Genomic DNA, 22,598 nt, shown 5'->3' with positions numbered 1-22,598 from the left:
AAGTCCAAGTGCTCTTCATTACACCATGCTGAATCTCAGATCTGCCTCTTACTTGCTCTATGACTCTAAGTAATCAATATAAGTTTTAAAAGTCTGTTTCCACATCTGTAAAATGTAGGTAATAAAACTTCCATCAAAGGGCTGTTGTTAGGACTAAACAGAGATAACAAATATAAAATACCAACATGATAAGTGCTTAGTAATTGATAGTTATTACCGCTTTATGCTCTCTCGGCAATGAATGGGGTCTAAGGAAATGAGAAGGAAAGGGGAATACCAGACCAAACTAATACCACAACAAAAAAGGGGAAAAAGCCAAACGCTTACAGCTGACAATGACATCCATGATTCCAGCAGCACTCCTTAGCCTGACCAGGCTTCCCAATGTTACCATCATATAAGTACTTAACTGTTCAATGAAGGCTTACCCGTTTATTTTCTCAGTGGATCCTCACAACTGCTCCAAGAGGGAGATAGGAGATCTGTCATCACCCTCATTTTACAGATGATGAAAACAAAGCCAGAGAGGCTGACATCTCCAAGTTAAATAAGTTTCCTCATTTGTATAATGGGGATAATGACAATACTTCCTGGGGTTATAGAAAGGCTCACATCACAGTGAGCCACAGTGAGACGGTGCCCACAACAGTGCTCTTTGCAAAATGTAAAATACAGCATTTAAAACACAGAACCATGAGAAGGCTGTTAGGAAAGAGGTCAGTTCTAAAATAATTAAAAATCACTACCTTGAAACAAAAAATGAACAGTCTGTACTGAGGATAGAAATAATCTTCAGATAAATCAATACCCCATCTAGGTTTTGAGTAGTGATAAGTGAGGTACAGCAATCAAATCTGAAGGTCTAAGAAACAATGCTCAGTACAGAAATCTTGCAAATGGCTGATGTGAACAATACTAACTGAAGTTTGGAACAGAGAGATACACCATCAGTTTTTTGAGGTGATAACTTGGCAGTTGAGTTTCTTGGTGAGGAGAGTGGACTACAGAGCCAGACTCTCTGGGTTCTAACCCTGGTTCCACTACTTACAATATATATGAAAAGTTATTTAACTTCCCTGTGCCTCTGTTAACTCATGTGTAAAATAGGGGAAATAAAATTTACCTGCCTCATGAAGGACTGTTGTGAGGATTAAAATGACTTGATATATGTAAGGTCCTTAGCTTAGGGCCTAAAACATGGAAAGCAGTATCTGTAATATTGCTATAACATAGGAGAAAAAGTAGCAACTGTGGTGAAATTGAGAAAAGTCCTCCAAGGAATTATTGGGTTGTTCATGTTTGCAAACCACAAATATTCCTCTTCAGTTCATACAAAGTTAAAGATGTAAAAAAAAGAATACTTCAAAAGGTCCTATTTACTTGAATGACATGTAAAACTGATGGAGGGGGAGTTTCACCAGCCCGAGCAGCTTGTCCTGTCCTGGGCTCCGCACCTTGTTCCAAGTTTCAATTACCATCACATTGTTCTTAAGCCTTTCCAGGCATTTGGAAGACAGAGAGACAGGAATCACCTGGGGAGAGGAACAGCCGAAAAAAAACAAAACAAAACCCCATATCTGAGACAAAGTATTAATTTATACTTTTATTCAACAAGCATTTACTAAAGCCTATTTGTGTGCCAAGCACAGTGCTAGGAGCTGAAGATGTCAAAATAAAACCCACTCTGTTATCCTCGGTCTAAAGCCACAGTCTTGTGTTAGAGACAAACACATAAAGGCCAAATACAAAATGGCATGAATTCTCTGAGGACAAAGCTCATATAGATAGGGCTTCTGGGACACAGGTAGGAAAAGAGGATATTCAGGAAATGCAAGTAGCTGAGCACAGCTGGACTATCTAGTGTGAAGAGAAGAGTGGCCTGAGTTGAGACTGGAGAAGTATAGGTAGTTTTAAAGGGTCTTGCAGTCCAAACTTAGGGTTTGGATTCTGTCCTGAAGGCTACGGGTAATCACTGAAAGGCTTTCAGCAGGAGAGTAAAATATTCAGGTTAGTGGTTTAGAAAGATCATTCCTGTTGGTGCACAGAGGAAGAAATGGACAGGGAGAGACAAGAAACAGGACAGTCTGAAGGCTAGGTGGAATGAGAGTGAGGGTCTGAAGGAAAGCAGTGGCAATGGAGTGGAGATAAAAGAATTTATTACAGAGATAATTAAGTTTGCAGCATCTACTGGATTTGGTGAATCTTTATTTAAGAAAGACTCAAGGACAACTTTTAGGTTCTGCTTGGGTTTCTGAGTAAATTATAATATGAATTAGGGCAGAGAGGAGGAGGAGGAAGAGATTTGGAGGGAATAATAAATTCAGATTTGAATACATCTGAATTTCTTCTTCCATTTACACATCTTTATTGGATACCTGCAATTTGCCAGGTGATGCGTTAGGTGCCAAGAGGAAAGTGCTTTTGAGATATCCAGGTGGTGACGACCAACAGGCAGTTAGACACAGAGATCTGAAACTACAGGGAAATGCCTGGCCTGAAAGAAGTGTGGATTTTGAAGTCATCTTCACACAACTGAAGCTATGGGAGTAGATGTGGCGACCACGGGGAAAAGAGGGTTGGTTTGGAAGAATGCCAAGGATAGAGTAATGAATAGGAACACTAATAATTAAAAGTAGGAGAGAGGAAGAAGTACTGGGATCACAACTCTTTTCCTAGTTTTCCTACTGGCCCAATGACTGAAAAAAAACAGTTCTTGAGTCAGGAAGAAAATAAGAGGAGAGAGTTATGAAAATCAAGAAAGGAAACAATTTAAGTGATAGCATCAAATTCTACTGAGAAATCAAGTAAGATGAGTACTGAAATCAGTGGAGGAATAAATGAGATTGAGGAAAAATAAATAAATAAAATAAAGAAGGAGAGATTGGAGAAACAGAAAAGAAAGAAGGAAGTTCAACTGATCAAAGCCCTAGAGGAAGCAGAAAGGAACAGAACTCAGAATTCAGGCAAAACAAACAGTGGGAAACCATATCAACTGAGATAGAATAGAAAGAAATAGACACACAAAAAGTTTTAAAATGTTGGCAACGTCTTTTCCTCTTCCCATACAATAGTGGGATTGGATCTGCATACCAGATAATTATAAAAGTTCCTCCAGTCTGAAAATTCTCGTTTTTTTTCACAATGGAATTATGATTTGGGAAACATACTTCTCTCCCCTCCCCAACTCCTGCCTTCATCCTTAATGCATATGGAATGTTAAGACATGTACAAAGTTACCTGAGAAAAGTTAAAGACTGGTTTTGTTGTGCCCCATGCAATGACAGATCTGGTGACTTCTTCTGTGCTGAAGAGCTTGCAATTTAAATAAACATTGCATGATGGTTGTTTCTCAGATTCTCCAGTAATGAAGTCTTTCCCATCTGGCACCATCAATAGCACATGCAACAGCAAAGCACTTTCTTTTGTTGACACATTTATCTGATTTATCAAATCGTGAGAGGCTGGCACAGCCGTGAAGGTTGAAGGACTTAGTACAACAGGGCTTGGTGACTTTGGGGTGGGGAGCACCAAATTTTGTGTTTTCTTTACAGTTTCTTCATGAATTTGATTTAGGTTCTGTGGATTTTTGGTACAGGTAACATGTTGACTAGGTTCTGGCAGTGTCTTATCTGGACTTGTAAGAGCACAAAGTGGGCTATGTTGGGTGTTGCTACTTAACTTTGTATTGACACCAGTGAAATCCTTGTTATCTATAACAAGCTCCACAGTTACCTATAGAACATAAAAGGAAGAGAGTTAATAGGAATATTTTCTAGAATCAGAATCAGAATTTTGGAGCTAGGAGCAGCATCAGATTGTTAGGATATAAATTAATTCATCCTCAAATACCACAATAGTAGGAACACTAATAGACTGCACATACATGACCTTACCAGGACTAAGAAAAGCTAGGCCGATGATTTATTAATAATACAAGATGAGCCTAAAACATCATCTTGTGCCATAAATAAGTAAGTGCTCAGAAGAGAATGGAGACATATTTAAAGGACACAGAATCCAGTTGAAGGGGCTCCCACTGGACAAATCCAGGACAAGTTGAGTTTCAAAATGAAAAATAATAGTAGTGGATTATAACCTTTTTAATAACATAAGAATCCATGAGTCCATACCAATATAAATAAATAAGGGAGAAGGGACAACTCTTCTATATAGTAGAATGCCAAATAATAAATGCACAGGGAATGATGGAGTTAATGGTGAAGTTAGAAAATCATATTCTTTCAAATATCATAGTAATAAGTGATTCAGATAAACCCCAAATAGAGGACATTCTACAAAGTAACTGGCCTTACTTTTCAAAAATATCAAAGTACTAAAAGACGAAGAAGGGCGGCAGAACTGTTCTAGGCTGAAGGAGATTAGAGATGACATTTAAATGCAATGGGTGTTTGCTTCTTGAGTCTAAGATACAAACCCGTGTAGTATTTCTGACACACTTTCACTTATTAATGACTGTTAATGGCCTATAATCAAACCTTATCCATTAGCTATGCAAATAAGACCATTATGTAAATTGAGGTTAATTGTTTAAAGGTTCATCCCTTCTTCAGAATTAGCTACCCTATGATCTTTAGCTCTATCACATATCATATGAATAAAGGTAATAAAATAAATTTAATTCATTAAAAATAAATAAATAAATGCAATGCATGATCCTGGACTGGAAAAAAAATGCTACAAAGGGAAGTATTGGCATAGTTGGTGAAATTTGAGTATGGACTACAGACAGAATATACTATTGCTGTTAAATTGATCTTTATAACTGTACAGCATTATGTATAACGTTGCCTTTGTTCTTAGAAAATACACACAAGAAATTAGGGAGAAAGAGGTTTAATGTCTGTAACATATTCTCAAATAGTTCAGAAAGAAATTGTGTGTGTATGTGTATAGAGAGAGAGTGGGGAGGGAGACAAAGAGAGAGAAAGAGACAGAAGAGGTAGATAATTATAAAGCAAATACGACAAATAATTGCTGAGTCCAGGTAAAGGGTATATGAGTTCTTTGTAGTATTTTTGCAATTTTTCTTTAAGTTTGAAGTTATTTTTAAAAGTTTAAAATGTTAAAAAGTAAAAAAGGATGTGGGATAAATGATGAAGAATGAAAGTGGTCACTATTACGAGACTTAATTACTAGAGATAAAGGGGACTTGCAGCTCCTTTTATTTAAAACCCACAGCAAAGTTCTTTTGCTCTACTGAATATAGACAGCAATCTATTTAGAACAGTACTTCTCTCAACAAAGCCAGGACAGAAACAATTTCCAGTCCACCAACTCTATTTATTACCCCTTCCTGATTATAAACCTTGCAGTCTAGAATGAACTAGGAAAGCAAGAAATAAAACTTTGGTAGTGGAAGAATAATGTGATGTTAATTTTTTGCAATGGTAGTCGAACAAGTTTTTAAAATTAAATGGTATCTATTACTAAGAAGGCCAGGAAGAGGGCAGAGAGGGCTTCCAAGAAGAGGAAGCAGCATGAAAATCAAGAACAAAAGCATGGATGCATAACCCAGCACAATACTTTAGCAATTCTTTACATAGTTTGACATGGCTATTGGTAGGGAAGCTGGAACAGAGAAAGCTGCAGTGGTCAGCTGGGGTCATATGGTATGCCCTGTATTTTATCCTCTGGGTGATGAGGAGTCATGGAAATGTTTTATGTATGGCTGTGATGATTTCAAAAGCTCGCCAGTACAACAGGACAAAGCTATAGTGAAGCCACACATTCAAATTCTTCCACCTAACGGGAATGTAAATTGGTGCAGCCACTGTGAAAAACAGTATGGAGGTTTCCCAAAAAGCTAAAAATAGAACTACCATATGAATGAGCAATTCCACTCCTGGGTATATATATGAAAGAAACAAAAACACTAATTCAAAAAGATACATGCACCCCAATGATACCAGCATTATTTACAACTGCCAAGATATGGAAGAAACCTAAGTGTCCATCAACAGATGAATGAATAAAGATGACATTGTACTTATACAATGCAATACTATTCAGTCATAAAAAAGAATAAAAGTTTTGCCATTTGCAACAACATGGATGGACTTACGGGTATTATGCTAAGTGAAACAAGTCAGACAGAGAAAGACAAATACTGCATCACTTATACATGGACTCTAAAAATACAACAAACTAGTGAATATAACAAAAAAGAAACAGACTCACAGATATACAGAACTACTTAGTGGTTACCAGTGGGGAGAGGGAAGTGGGAAGGAGCAATACAGAAGTAGCAGATTAAGAGATATAAACTATTATGTATAAAATATGCAACAAAGATACATTGTACAACACAGGGAATATACCCAATATTTTATAACTATAAATGGAGATAATCTTTAAAAATTGTGAATCACTGTATTGTACACCTGTAACTTATATAATATTGTACATCAACTATACTTCAATTAAAAGAAAATGATTAGGGCAAGCTCTAAAAAAAAAAAATTCTTCCACCTAAGAAACTGATGCTTCTGAATAAAGAACCCTCTCTCCGATGAATTACACATAGCATTCATCCCATCACACACAAACTCAGCCACTCCTCTCCTTGTTCACTGCCACTACTCTAGTCCAAACTATCAATCATTTCTTTTCTGGACGAACGCAACATTTTCCCTCCTGCACCCTACAATATTCTCTACCCAGTAATCTTTTAAAATGTAAATCAGATGTCACTTCCATGCTTCAATGTCCTTTCTTGGCTCTTAGGATAAAAGCTAAACCTTTTACTCTGACCTACAAAGGTCTGAGCGACATGGCTCCCGCCTGCCTGTCCAATCTCCCTTTTGGCTCACTATCCTGTGGCAACATTCTGCCCCTTGATGAAGTGAAGCCCATTCTCACTTTAGGGCCTTTGCATGTGCCATTCTTTTCTCTGGAACGATCTTTCCTGTGCTTTTTACTTGGTGGCCTCTTCCTCACATTCTTCAAATCTCACCTTAAATGTCACCTCCTTAGAGAGACCTTCCCATCTCCTACTTCCTCCCAGGTACTTACTATCACATTGTACCATTTAGTTCCTTCCCAGCAGTTTTTTTTTTTTATTATACACGTGAAATAAATTCATTCATTTACTTATTTTTATTTTTTATTAATTAATTAATTAATTAATTTTATTTTTGGCTGCACTGGGTCTTCATCACTGTGTGTGGGCTCTCTCCAGTTGCAGCAAACGGGGGCTACTCTTATTGCGGTGCGCAGGCCTCTCATTATGGTGGCTTCTCTTGTTGCGGAGCACGGGCTCTAGGCGCGAGGGCCTCAGTAGCCATGGCACGCAGGCTCAGCAGTTGTGGCTCACAGGCTCTAGAGCGCAGGTTCAGCAGCTGTGGCACACGGGCCTAGTTGCTCCACGGCTTGTGGGATCCTCCGGGACCAGGGCTTGAACCCGTGTCCCCTGTATTGACAGGCAGATTCCCAACCACTGAGCCACCAGGGAAGCCCCCTTCCCAGCACTTTTGTTGTCCTGTTTTAATATAAGCTGCAAGAGCAAAGATGCTGATTTTCTTGTTCACTGCTATAATCTCAGGGCCAGCCAGTAACACATGCTCCATAAATACTTGACTACCTGAATGTGAATCTACATACCTTGAGGGGGCCAAGTGGAGTCTGACCATTTTCCTGTTGCACTGGAAGCTGGTCACTGAAAGAAAGCAGCTCAGACTGAATGACAGCTCTCAAAGGTAGTGATGCAGATCCAATGACTTCAGGCTGAGAAAAGAAGGAAAGAAAAAGTTTAGGTTAAAGTAAAGAGAAGCCACAAGGGACTTTAATTGAAGTGACAACATATGATGATTTATAAAGGAATCCATGCTTTATGAAGTCAGTAGCTTAATTATTTGACTGAGGCAACTCTAAGTGGGAGCCCATATTCTGTCATTTTGTTCTCCCTTCTGGGTTTTACCAATTCTCCCTGGAAGATTAGAGAGGGTTTCATGAGTCACAAAGAGGTCAGAAGATTATCTTTTTATATTTTTAAGAGTTAGTTCTTACAAAAAATGTTCAACTTCACGCTTAAAAATAAAAAGTGCAATTAAGATGATGCAAATGTTTGCCATTAAAGCTGGGAGAATTATAAAACATGCCCGATGCTATCAAGGCTATGGAGAAACAGGGGCTGTCATATGCCTGAAGTTGGGAATATAAACTGGCAACATACTTCTGGACAGGAAATTTAGCAATAAAAATAAAAAGCTTTTAATATTCATACTCTTTTGCCCAGTAATTTCACTTTTGGAAATTTATACTGAAGAAATAATAAATAATACATAAGAAGCTTATATACAATGTATATTTTAAAAGTTAACAATGAGAAATAACTATATGTTCAAAATCAGGAATTATTAATTATAGCACATTCCTAGAATGGAATAATATATAGCTATTAAAATGATGTTTACTAAAATTTGAAATAATATGAAAATATTTGTAATGTTTATTAGAAATAGGGTATTAAATTATATATAGTAAACCTTCACATATTTATAAAATTACGTGGAAAAGATTTACATTTTTGAAAAAAATGAATAAAAATCCTCAAGACAATGTTAAATTAAAAAAAAGCAGGATAAAAATTGCATATAAAATTATCCTAATACTGTCAAAGATTTACATATATAATGTATTCATGTGAAAAAGATAAAAGAGATACACATAAATATTAACAATAGTTATTTCTCGGTGATAAGATTATAGGTGATTTTTGTGTTTTAAAAATATTTTTCTATTAAAAACATGTATAATTCTTTTATAATTAGAAAAAAGCCTTAACTATTTGATTCAATGCAAATATACTGAAATGTTTATAGAGGTTGTCTTGAGGTTGTGAAATTATGTGTTTTTCCTTCTCTTCCTATTTTGCTATATTTTCCAAAATGAACTTGTATTATTTAGATCTCCTGAAAATACAAACAAAAAGTAAACAAGATGCATTCCTCATACTATCCATACCAAAGAGGAGGTCAAAGATTATAAAAACTACTCTTTTAATTGAAGGAAGTAAAAACTGCTCATGACATAGTTTGATTTCTGTTGTACCAGTTGCAAGTGGATTTTATAAACTTGGAATTAGCTGATAAAACTGCTACCCACATTATATTATTTTGGATATGGGATGGATAACTTATGTATTCTGTCTGAAAAAAGAAAGTAGAGCCTCAAATTAAGGCTACTATCCTGTATCAATCCAAACCCTCTATAGCAGGGAGCATAGTAAAGAGGTTAAGAACTTAGGATCTAAAGACTCGGGATAGAGTCCTGGCTTTGTCTTTTATTAGTTTGGGTGATCTTAGACAAGTTACTTCACTAAATCCTGGTTTTTTTCATCTGTAGATTGAAGATAATAAGGTATCTAATTCACAAATTGTTTTAATGATTAAATTTGATAGTGTTGTTCACGTAGAGCCTTTAGCATAATATCTAGCCTATAACAAATATCAAATAGAAATTTAAAATTATAATAATAAACAATAATCATAAGTATTAATATCGTTTGAGCCTGGAGAATTTCCTAGTTTAGGTAGGAATATAATTTTAAGTATGCTCCAAATCCCTAGTGTGAATAAATGGTAAGGCAAAGGTCAAAATCACTTGAAGTACCTTTAACTGTGGGGTTTTCTTTGTGTAAATTTGGAAAGTAAGATTGGAATTCCACCAGTGTTCTATCATTGGGCCACCGAACTGTACCGGAAACACAAATCTCTGCTGGAATTTCACCACTGTAAGGAGAACCAGACACATGAGCACATGTCACACCACCCAACTAGAGCCATCTCATCAATCCATGCCTTGATACCACCCACCTCCCTTTCAAATCTAACTAAGATCTCTTTCAGGAATCCAGTCAGTGTAATTTCACAAAAGTGTTAGGGTTATTAGGACTGAAGGAACAGAGACAAAGAGAAAATCCTGGGTACAGCACAGAGAAGATAAGCAGGGCTATGTTGCTCTGCTTTGCTATGAGAAATGAATGTTAAGCATAGGAGCACAGGATGTGTAAAGAGACATACCATACACTTCACTGGGTGTAAGGTATGACCAGTGTTTTAAAAGACAAGTTGATAGGTAATGTAATGAAAGAAGGGGGCTGGCTGGATGTGGGACAATGAGGGATAAATGAAGAGAAGAACTGAATCAAAAACTGTAATAATGAAAATGAGTTTATTTTCTGGCTGAAGACTAGGGGACTTCTCCTGTCACACTTGTACAAGGTTCTAAGTACTGATCTTAGTTTGCAGTGTTAGGCAGAACGGAGTTTGTCTTTTCATAGATGGAAAGGAAGGGGTGTCTGCTATAATAGCAAGTGTAAATGGGATAAAGTGATGGTAGTATCTGAGTCTGTGCTCACTGCTATGCGGATTTAACAGGTTTAAAAAGAAAAAAGGAATTTGGGGCTAGAATCATTTGATATGAATAAGTTCTGTTACTTACTAATGAACCACTTCAGCCACAATTTATCACCTGTAAAATGATCTTCCAGTCCATTCACTTCTAGACCCTTAAAATGGATCTGAAGAACCCACGCAAAAAGGCCCAGTTACACAGAATCCACTATCTCTGATATTCATTCAAACTGCCCATTTGACCTACTGATCTCTATCCTTGCCATCTTACTTCTTGACTCTTTTTATTTCTTTTGGTACTCATGGACAGGATCTGGGTCTTGCTATCTGGATCCATCCACAGGAACTGTGAACAAAAGGTCTGGGCCCAGCAAGCGCACACCCACTAGACCAGTTTACCTGCTTATCCCACCACGGAAAGAAAAGTAAGACAACACCTACACCTCAGTGGTGTGCTGAGAGGATCAACTGAGGTAACAGATAAAAAAGCACTTTAAAACACTATAAAATCTTTTATGTACAAACAGAACTGTATTTCAACCTGGTGCTACTCAGATTTCTCCTTACTACTTAAGTATGTTTTGGTACTATATTATTGTATTTGTCATATAATTCTCTGTTTCTTAAGCTTATTTTTTTTTAAAGTAAGTTAAGGCAATAATGGAAGAAGAAATTCATGTAAATAAATTGCTAACAATATGCCAAAGAAGACTTTTTTAAAGTGTTGGAAGGGATCCTGAAAATAACTTGTCCATTCCATATTATTGTTAAGAGAGGCCCAGAGATGAAAAGTCATTGTGTCTAGGGTCACACAATTAACTGTGTGGTATAACCAGAACTAGAACTCTTCCAATTCCTGGCTTGATGCTTATTCCACATGTCCCATACTATCTTTCTCAGAAGGACAAAGGGAGAACTCAATCGCTGTGGCCAATAATAATAATAATGCATGAGAAGCAATATAGATTAAGAGCACACGATTTGGAATCAAAAAGGTTCTAGTTCAAATTCTAGTTCTACCATAAACCAGTTGTGTTATCTTAGACAAGTTACTTAACTGATTTATGCCTCAGCTTCCTCTTCCTTCATCTGTGTGTGTGTGTGTGTGTATGTGTTTTAAAGGATTACATGATTAATATATATAAAACACTGAGTAGAGTTCTTGACACATAATTTAGTGCCCAATAAATGTGAGCTAGTATTAGTTACATACGACTTTAGAGTTTAATGCTTTTACATTCATTATCCCATTTGACTGTCCATTAAGCCCCTGTGTAATACAGGCAGTCCTTGCTTTGTAGATACTATGTTAACTGAAACTCGTGCATATCAGAACTGTGTCCTTGCTGTACCTCAATTTTACAGATGGGGAATCTGAGGCTCAGAGAAGTTTTAAGGAACTCATAAATATCCTGTAGGTAGAAGGAGGTAGAGGGGGAAGACCTGAGAAAAGAATCCAACATTTCCATTGTAAAGCAATTATACTCCAATAAAGATGTTAAAAAAACAAAAGAATCCAACATTTTTCTTTGCATTGGGGTTTGATAAAAACAGTTTAATTGCATTAAAGCTCCTCAAACACATTGACTTCAGCCAGCAGAATCAAGTATACATTCTCGAATGCTTTTAACAAACCTCCAGAGCACCTTCTGTTGCTATCGATAATTTAAGCATACAGAAAATAAACATATGAAAAACTTTAAATGCCCTAATTCTTCCTTACGGTGATGGGGAAAGTGAAACAATGTACTCTAGTAAAAGAGTATATTAAATTACTTTAGGTTCTGTTTTTAAGGGTAAATAAGTATTTATTTTAAACGCTTGTGCTGGATATACTCACATCAAATGAGAAATGATACATGTGCAAGGTTATTCACTGAAGCACTGTCTTTAATAGAGAAATATTGAAAACAACTTAAATATTAAAAGTTGAAAATATTACAGCAAGTCCAAAAAGCCAGTCACAAATATCACATATTATATGATTCCATTTATATGAAACGTCCAGGACGGGAAAATTGAGAGAGACAGAAAGTAGATTAGGAGTTGCTTAGTGAAAGGGGGCAAAGAGAGAATTGAGGAAAGAATGCTAATAAGTATGGGATTTCTTTCAGGGGGGATGAAAATGTTCTAAAATTAGATTGTGGTGATGGTTACACAACCTATAAATATATTAAAAATCATTGAGTTGTATACTTCAACTGGGTGAATTGTATGGTATGTGAATTATACCTTGATAAAGCTATTTTTAAAAAGGGAAGAAAAGAAAAACGTCAATAGTTGAAAGAACATGATCTAAGCATCAGGAGTTCTGAGTTACAGTTTCAGCTATGTCACTGCCTTTCTGCCTTGCATCAGAATAGTCATAGGACCTCTGGGCCAGTTTCCTCACTTGTAAAGTAAAGGAATTAGATTCACTTCAAAATTCTTTCTGCCTCTAAGATTCTACGATAATACAGGAGTATATGAATAATTAGGGATTCAAAAATTCTTCCAAAGCCAAAATATCTAAGGAGCAGAAATCAAGTTCTCTCTTACTTCCATCTGTAATTTTACTGGATGCGAGTCGAACCACCTCAGTGATCAAAGCTGTCTTTGTCAATCCATTTTTGGAAAAGCCCACAGGAAAGTGATATTCCACAAAGAAGGTGCTAAAAAATCAAAACAAGAAAAGTAATTAAAAAACAAACCAAATAATAAACCTATTTTCTCTCTGATAAATCCTACATATCTTTCAAGGTCCTATTTTTAGAACCTCAGGTCCTCAGAGGACCGACCTGCTCTTTTCAAAGCCTTCACCAGTTTTGCGTTCCCACAGCACTTTTCGTATAGAACATCTCTTTTGGCCCCTAAAGCCCTATCATATTGGGTTGGCCAAAGAGTTCGTTCAGGCTTTTCTGTAACATCTTACATAAACCCGAACGAACTTTTTGGCCAACCAACAGATAGCCATTTAAATGTTTCTCTCTCCTGCTGACTGTAAGGCATGGAAGAATGGAGCCTCGGTCTTAATTTTCTTTATTCTCATACTTTTAACGCTTGGGACCTAGTGGGGAATTCACTACATTTTTGTTGATTGAATAAAGCATATGAAAGCACTTTACAAATCATAAAGTACTACGTAATTATTTATTATTACTACCAGACACACTTTCCAGAAATGTCAAATTTAGTTTTCCCATGTTAGAGACATACCGCTTTTTTGTTGTCAGCTTAGGTGGTCTCCCAGGAAAGCTTTTTTTGCCAGGCATCTCCTGAGGACTATCTGGAGGAACTCCCATTGTTTCAATGATGATTCTGACTGAATGTGTTCTGCCCAGAAGGGCCAGTCTATCCACACTTAGGGTCATCACTTGGGCATCTTCTGGAGTTTCTGATAGCATCTGTTGTTCAATCAAGTTTCTGAAAGGAGTTCATATAGACAGTGAGGCAGATCGTCAGAAGCCAAATATGAAACGATCTAGTTGGTACAGGCAAGAGGAGGAAGGAGGAAAGGCAGCAGGCATCTTAATTCACAAGTTATCAAGGATTGGGAAATGGCTTTAATCATAATTCTGGTCCTAATCTACATGAAAGAAATCTCAAAAAATGTAAAAACAGGGACTTCCCTGGTGGTCCAGTGGTTAAGACTCCGCGCTCCCAATGCAGGGGGCCCGCATTTGATCCCTGGTCAGGGAACTAGATCCTGCATGCCGCAACTAAAGATCCCACAACAAAGATCCCACATGCGGCAACAAAGATCCCGTGTGCCACAACTAAGACCCATGCAGCCAAAAAAAAAAAAAGTAAAGGGCTTCCCTGGTGGCGCAGTGTTGAGAATCTGCCGCTAATGCAGGGGACACGGGTTCAAGCCCTGGTCTGGGAAGATCCCACATGCCGCGGAGCAGCTGGGCCCGTGAGCCACAATTACTGAGCCTGCGCGTCTGGAGCCTGTGCCCCGCAACAAGAGAGGCTACGATAGTGAGAGGCCCGCGCACTGCGATGAAGAGTGGCTCCCGCTTGCCACAACTAAAGAAAGCCCTTGCACAGAAACGGAGACCCAACACAGCCAGCCAGCCAGCCAGCAATCAATCAATCAATCAATCAATCAATCAATCAATAAAATTAAAAAAAAAAAAAAAAAGACTCTGCTCCAAGTGCAGGGGGTGTGGGTTCAATCCCTGGTTGCTGCACGGTGCAGCCAAAAAAAAAAAAAAAAAAAGTAAAAACATTCTTGTAATCCAAAGGCTTATTACCTCCACACAAGTACAGAAACTGATATAACAGAATTAGGTTTTCAACAAGGGATACGGACTTTACTTCAGTTATTCACTACTTTAATATAACTACTATCATCACTTTTGTGTATTCCTTTTCATTTGCTTTCTTTATGCATATTTTCTACATTAACTGTAACAGAGCATACATACAACTTAGAATTCTGCTTTCTCCCTTAACTATTTTATCACATCCATCTTTTCATGTTACTGCATGTTTAAGGACTGCAATACTTAATGAGTTACTGTAACTCAACCAGTCTGACAGTGTTGGCAAACACAGGTGATTTCACTTGAAGAGATCTTGTGAAAATAATCTTCCTTTGCTTTTGACTCTAAACAAGCATTCATAAAGAGGCTCACCTATTTTTCTTGCCCACCGCCTTCTTCTTCAACTTATGATCATTTGACTCTAGAACCTTAGAAGATCTGGCAAGAGCTTTTGACTGGCTCATTTTTTTAGAAGGGACAACATCATCATCTCCACTGAAGACATCACTGACACTGGTATCAGATTTCTATGGGGGGAAGAAACAAAAAGAGAGGCACTAAAAGATAACTGCTTTGGGGATAGTGGTAATGAAAACATTTCTCTAAAAGTAGTAATCAAAAGAGATAACTGACACCAGGGAGAAAATCCTGTTTCTCCTGGCTATACAAAAATAATATGAAGTTCACAAAAATAACCTACAAGTTCAGTTCAAAGAAAATAAATGAAAATAGATTCTTCTTTCGAATTCTCAATAATAATAACAACCACTATTTACTGACTGCCTTCTATGTATCTGGTACTATGTTAAATGCTGCATGTGTATTTCTAATACTTAGTACATTCCTGTAAGGTGTCCCCATCTCAATTTTTACAAGTGAGAAAATGAAAGCTGAGAGAAGTTAGATAGCTTTGTTTACGATTCACAGCTGTAAATAGTAAAGGCAGATCTTGATCTCCATGAGTTCCAAAGCCTGTATTTCTACCACAGTTTGAGGGAAAATGATGGCACAATATCACCTAACTATATGGGTGCAAAGATTCTACTTTTTTTCAGCACTCTATACTCCTAATGACTCATTCTGCTTTTAATCTTGCTAAGATGAACTGTTTATTATACGTCACAAATTTTCGTAATGGCAGAACTGGTGGGTAAGCCCCCTGTAATTTTATCGTGAGAAAAGGCAGCTGGAACTGACTAATCAGCTCTAACACAAACGCAAAATAAGAAGACAGCGTTACAGTTATTTGGCTCCAATTTTAAAAAAATCTTGCTGTTATAAATGCAGGAGACCAATCCAAAGTAGTTTTAAGCTTATCACCTCCAACTCCCTTTTTTCAGCATCTCAGGGTGTATAACGTATTGACCTGTCATAAGGGTAACAAATTAATTGTTAAATAGGCATGATCAGAATGTCCTTCTAGGAGGCAATGTAACTTTTCCAAGGTGAAATTACAAAGCTTTTTGCTCTTAATTTTTTCTTTGTTAAGTGGCAGCTTCTAAAAATGGTTTTGACAAGGTGATCAAAAGCTAGATGGGTCCATAGCCTGAAGAAAATTAGAGTAAATATAAACCAGGTTGTTCAAAAGCTCATAATTTCAGGAAACAAAACCACAAGGTAATGCTGAATTTCTAAGCTGTGGATGTTATTCAATATTAAGAACATTAAACACTGACCCCAGGGAAGGACATGAGCATTCTAACTCCCTGGTCTTCCCAGTGCCTCAAGGCCAATTGGTTCACTCCTTCTTCCAGTAAACAAACATTTTCTAAAATTATTTTGTTCAGATAGCATGGGGGATTACTTAGTACCATTCACACATTCATTCGTTTATTCATTAAGAATTCACTGAGTACTCAAATTCTATCAGGCTTTGTTTTACAGGTAATAAAAAGATAATGAAGACATGTTTTTGTTCATGAGGAACTGTATCATACAACATAAGGGCTCTAAGAGAGGTATGTGCAGGATATTGTGGACATTCAGGCAACAAACTCTGCTTAGAGGAGTCTGGGATGGTTTCTTCATAGAGGTGATGAGTTGATTTTTAAAGAATGAAGAGAAGTTTACCAGAAGTATAAGGGCATTTCAACATTTAAAGTAGAAGGATCAGTATGAGCAAGAGATATGGGGATGGAAAAAGCTAGACTGTGGAGTGGTGAGACAATCAGTATGACTGGAGTCTCCAGTGGTTACAGGGCAAAAGTGGGAGATGATGTTAGGGAGGTTAAGTCAAGATCAGATTCTAATGCTATGCTCAAGACTTAGGAGATGGTGTGTTCTAGTGGGAACAACATGGGCTTTTTGCCAGACAGACTAGGGTAAGAATTCTAGTTCTGCCTAATTACTAGTAATTAATGTCTCTAAGCTTTTATTTCATGATATGTAAAAGAGATAACACTATCTCATGGGGCTAGTAAAAGAATTAAATGAAATAATGAACTTAAAACATTTGGCACAGTACTTAATAAATAACAGGTAACGTAAATTCCCTGGCACACAGAAAATGTGTACTAAATGTAAGTTCCCTTTCTCTTTTCTCCTACAGGTAACATAGTTTCAGTGATGACTTTTAAGGCAGAAAGTCATGAAATCCTAACAATTCACAGTATCTTTTAAGTCCATCTCCTCCTTTCCAATCCCACTGCTGCCACTCTCATTCTGGCATGCTCTCTCTCTCTCTCTCTGTCTCACACCTCCAATAATCCAATGGCTTCCTTTCTGCTCCCATTATTCTCCCCTCAGTTGACCTCCTACATCATTGCCAGATTAACATTCCTAGAACACTATTTCAGTCATGTCATTTCCTCCTCACTCGACATTCAAACGCTGTTACAGACTGCTTGCAATGCGCTAGCCTGCCTCATCAATGTCTCTTCCACACAAATTCTTACCCAGTCAAATTAGATGCCTTGTAGTACACAAACTGCTTCTCTAAATAGGTCATTCTTTCTATTCCTATTTCATATCGTTTATCTCTCTGAACACTACTTTTCAAGTCTCAGTTAAAATCCCTTATCCCTCATGATGCTCCTTCCTGACAATCTCATGTAAAAGTCCTCCCTGCTTCTTCTGCACCCTGGTCGCCCTCATTGCTTTTCCACTGAGCTAGTTATAAACTACATTGTATTTCAGGTATCTTTGCTGACCTGGAGAAAAAGAAAATAGGGAATATGACAGCAATCTTCACAAATATGATTATTTGTGGAACAGTGAATGAACTCATTTTGTATACACTCTAGAAGATGTTAAACCAATGAATAGAACATACAGCTTGACATAAGAAAGAACTTTGAAAATGCTAAAACTGCTTGAAAAGAGAATGTTCTGTCTTAAGGGTCAGTAGAGGTATTTGTCCGCCATGAGTAGAGGTGTTTCTGGAACCCCTGTATCAGAAAAGATACCAGTCAAGGGTGGTTCTGAGGGTATACCTACATTAGCTCTTCCTTGAAAGAGCTCTTAGGAAGTCATATAATATATTAAGATTATAGGCTTTGGACTCAGGTAAACTTGAATTTGAATCCTGGCTCTAACACTTACTTGTTATGATGTGTCCTTGGACAAAATAATTAATCTTAGTAGGCTTATCTCCTCATCTGTAAAATGAGGATAATACTCTCCTCTTCAGATTGTGATTATAATTAAATAAGGTATGTAAAATGGATAGCTTTCTGTCTGGCAAGTGGTAACATGCCTACACCCACTAATATTATTAATACTCTTGTTCTCCAATTGCTAAAGTTTCAGATTCAGTGACTTACAGGTGCTGTGTAAAACAAGTTCTCCAGGAGACTCTGGTCATACTGAGGGTCATTGGGCTCACTGCTGCAATACACATCACTCCCAGGAGATGGGGAATCTGGAGGAGAGCCTAGCCCGTCCCAGTAACGACCTTGGGATAATTCAGCACTGCAGAGATAAGAAAAACAAAGCAGGACTTTAAGTTTCAGCTGAGCTATTCTTTTTTTATTAAACGTTCCGAAGTTCTAAACATGGACGAAAATATGTTAAACAGAAGACTTACATTAAACAGAAGATTATCTGATAAATAGTTTCATACTATATTCCCCCTTCTCTGGGGTGTCAACAGCTAGCATTCAAAAAATACACTACTATGGAGTTAGAGTCTGTCATACAGAGTGAAGTAAGTCAGAAAGAGAAAAACAAATACAGTATGCTAACACATATATACGGAATCTAAGGAAAAAAAAAAAAAAAAGGCCATGAAGAACCTAGTGGCAAGACGGGAATAAAGACACAGACCTACTAGAGAATGGACTTGAGGATAGGGGGAGGGGGTGGGGTGAGATGTGACAGGGTAAGAGATTGTCATGGACATATATACACTACCAAATGTAAAATAGATAGCTAGTGGGAAGCAGCCGCATAGCACAGGGAGATCAGCTCGGTGCTTTGTGACCACCTAGAGGGGTGGGATGGGGAGGGTGGGAGGGAGGGAGATGCAAGAGGGAAGAGATATGGGAACATATTGTATGTGTATAACTGATTCACTCTGTTATAAAGCAGAAGCTAACACACCATTGTAAGGCAATTATACTTCAATAAAGATGTTTAAAAAAAAAAATACACTACTGATAGAGATTGTGATCTCATTCATTTATTTAACAAACATTTTACTGGGTAACTATTATGTGCCAGGCATGGTGTTAGGTCCTGAATGCTACAGAGATGGCTAACCTAACTTGTTCTACTCTTGTGCTGCTTATGGTCTAGTAGGGAGGAAAAAAGACAAATAATTAACTATAATTCAATGAGTTAAATGTTATATACTGTTTTTGTGAAGAATGGCTAATTCATAAATATGCCTTCTTCTATTAAGCAAAAATATGTGTATTTAGGTTAATTATGGCAAGATTTGTTCTATGTGGGATAGAGAAATAAGTAAAACAGATACTCTACTTATAAAGAGTTTGTAAACTAATAAACATAAGCATACAAATATGTGTATATTTCATTCATTTTTGTTTCTCCTATAGTAACTAGCACTTAATGAACATCTGTAAATGAACTTACTGATTCTTAATGAACATGTTATTAATAATAAAAACAATATTTATTAAGTACTTAATATGTGCCAAACACTGTGCTAAGCATTTCAATTATTCTTTCAACTTTGCTTCCCTTTCAAGCTAGCTACTATACTTTTTTTCCCTTCTGTAGTTTCCCAATAATACGTGATCACTACCTTCAAATTAGATCGTGTTCCTATAATTCTTGGAACAAAGAAATGCTCAACAAATAGATGCTCAATAAATGTTCCTTTCTTCACCTTTCCTTAATCTATAGCAGAGTTTCTCAACCTTAGCACTACTGACATGTTGGGTCAGATAATTCATTGTCACTGGGAGCTACCCTGTGCATTTTGGATCCCTGGACCCTACTCATCAGAAGCCAGTAGCACTCCTCCAGGTGTGGCAACCCAAAGTATCTCCAGACATTACCAAATGTCTCATGGGGTAGGGGTAGGGGAGAACTGCCCTCCAGTTGAGAACCACTGATCTATAGTAATCTCTCTCTCAAAGGTCAAGAACAACTTCCTAACTGCCAAAATCCAACTAACAACTTCCCAATCCACACAGCTTTTCTGCAGCTTGTGAGCACTGCTCCTTTTTGAAGCTCTACTTCTTGGTATTCTACACAATTCTCATTTGCCACTTATGGTTCCCCTTCCCAGCGCCCTCCCCAGCACACCCCCCTCCACCAGTTGCTTTTCTCCCCTCTTTGCACACCCTTAAATTTATGAATTCTGTTCAGTATATAGTCCTCTACCTTCCCCCCCCCCAAATTAACATTTCTTTGAATTTATTCTTCTGTCTTTGACACAGAAAAAGGTATGCCCTTTCCCTCCATGCAATATTTAGGACATACTTATAACCAGAAACGGGGAGAGGTCAGAGATATTTTGCACAGGCCAGAGGCCTGGGGTTCCTGTTGGGAGGGCAGGAGATATAAAAGTAAAAGAAAAAGGGGGGGGGGTTGGAATTTGCCTGTATTCTTTGGCTACAAGACAAGTCCATTCTCAGAACTTCCTTCTTTTTCTTTTTAATCATGTTTTAATCAAAGAACACATGTACCTATTTTATATTTTTATTTTAAAAAAAATTTATTTATTTTGGCTACGCCGGGTCTTAGTCTGCAGCATGCGGGCTTCTTTGTTGTGGCATACACACGGGATCTAGTTCCCTGACCAGGGATTGAACCCGGGCCCCCTGCATTGGGAGCCCCGAGTCTTACCCACTGGACCACCAGGAAGTCCCTACACGTACCTATTTTAAAAGTCAAATAGGACTACCAAGACATAATGAAAATCAGTAGCTGCCTGCCTCCTTAGAATCACTTTCAACTCCTTAAGATGTTTCTTCTGGTATTTACCTTCATATTTCTAAGTAACACATGTGTACTGCTATTTTCTGATTTTTCACTTTTCTAAATGATTTATGGACTTTCTAGTATGAAAAATGAAAGATCCACTCTCTTATACCATTATTCTTGGAAACGGATATCCCTTTCCCCCATCTTCTCAATTTATATTACAATTTTTTGTTGTTAATCTTCAGGGTTAACATCATATCAGAGCCAAGTATAATTTACTATACTTTCTTTACAACTTCTAGTTTTCCTTGTTTTAATAACTGTCTTAATTTTCATTTACTTAGTTTTCTACGTGCCTATTACTATTTCATTATTGAACTCTCCAAGAGAACGGACAGATTTCCTCTCATTCTGCTCAAACACAGGAGAAATGTGTTTCCACCTACCCTTTCCCCTCCTTGGAAATATCCCTTACTGAAGCCCTGTCCTGCTTCCATAAGAAGTGTTCGCTCTCTAAATATGACGCAGGCCATAAAGCTCCTTTTCTCTTTCTTCTCTGTTACATCCCCTACTTCTTGGACTCCATGCCTTGCTCTTTATTCCTATATTCTCTCTGTTGTAGAGAATACCCTATGGTTCCCTGAGAACTAGTGCAAGAGAGGCAATCTTTCGAGTCCCTGCATGTATGAAGATATTTTTACTCTACCCTCACACATGATTGATTGGAAACAGAATTTGAGGTCAACAATTAAGAATTTTCAGAATCCTGGGGCTTTCCTCGTGGTCCAGTGGGTAAGACTCCATGCTCCCAGTGCAGGGGGCCCAGGTTCAATCCCTGGTTGGGGAAGTAGATCCCACATGCATGCCGCAACTAAGAGTTCGCATGCTACAACTAAGAAGTCCACATGCTGCAACTAAACATTCTGCAACGAAGATCCCACATGCCACAACAAAGATCCCACGTGCCTCAACTAAGACCTGGCGCAGCCTAAACAAACAAAAATAAATAAATATTAAAAAAAAAAAAAAAGGATTTTCAGAATCCTGAAAGCAATTCTCCACTGTCTTCCATGGAGCTGGTAGAAAAGTCTTTTTTTATTTCCGGCTTTATTGAGGTATAATTGACAAATAAAATTGTAACATATTAAAAGTGTACAATTGATGACTTGATATACATTGTGAAAGAATTCCTCTCATTGAGTTAATTAATGCATCTATCACCTCACATATTTCCTTTCCCCTTCTTTCTTCCTTCCTTCCTTCTTTCCTTCCCTTTTTATTTTCTTGTGAGAACATTTAAGTTCTACTCTCTCAGTAAATTTCAGTTATGCAATACAGTGCTATCAGCTATAGTCACATTATAACTAGATCCTCAGACCTTATTATTCTTATAACTGAAAATTTGTACCACTTTACCAACCCTTCCCTATTTTCTCCAACCCCCAGAAACCACTTTTTGACAATGTTTCAATAAATTTGACTTTATTTTTGATTCCACATATAAGTGATACCATGTAGTATTTCTCTGTCTGGCTTATTTCGCTTAGCATAATGCTCTCCTGGTTCATCCATGTTGTCACAAATGACAGGATTTCCTTCTTTTTTTAAGGCTGAATAATATTCATTCCATATTTTCTTGATCCAT

General features: G+C 37.4%; 1 protein-coding gene across 5 annotated transcripts in view; it reads right to left on the bottom strand.

Moving 5' to 3' along the window:
- The window catches only part of C2CD3 (C2 domain containing 3 centriole elongation regulator), a 129,128-nt gene that overhangs the window by 67,917 nt on the left and 38,613 nt on the right, over positions 1-22,598 (bottom strand). For 4 of the 5 annotated variants that reach the window (XM_036859728.1, XM_036859729.1, XM_036859731.1 and 1 more), the window contains 8 exons: positions 18,382-18,529; positions 14,993-15,147; positions 13,569-13,775; positions 12,912-13,024; positions 9,622-9,749; positions 7,621-7,743; positions 3,238-3,732; positions 1,381-1,532 (listed from right to left, as the gene is read on the bottom strand). In XM_036859728.1, the coding sequence (XP_036715623.1) occupies positions 1,381-1,532; positions 3,238-3,732; positions 7,621-7,743; positions 9,622-9,749; positions 12,912-13,024; positions 13,569-13,775; positions 14,993-15,147; positions 18,382-18,529 (1,521 nt within the window). The remainder of the gene's footprint in view (positions 1-1,380; positions 1,533-3,237; positions 3,733-7,620; positions 7,744-9,621; positions 9,750-12,911; positions 13,025-13,568; positions 13,776-14,992; positions 15,148-18,381; positions 18,530-22,598) is intronic. The other variant, XM_036859730.1, reaches the window with a different exon arrangement.

Source organism: Balaenoptera musculus, chromosome 8, assembly GCF_009873245.2.
Source record: "Balaenoptera musculus isolate JJ_BM4_2016_0621 chromosome 8, mBalMus1.pri.v3, whole genome shotgun sequence".
In the NCBI taxonomy this organism is placed as follows: Eukaryota; Metazoa; Chordata; class Mammalia; order Artiodactyla; family Balaenopteridae; genus Balaenoptera; species Balaenoptera musculus.
This window is presented reverse-complemented; position numbering and strand designations above follow the sequence as displayed.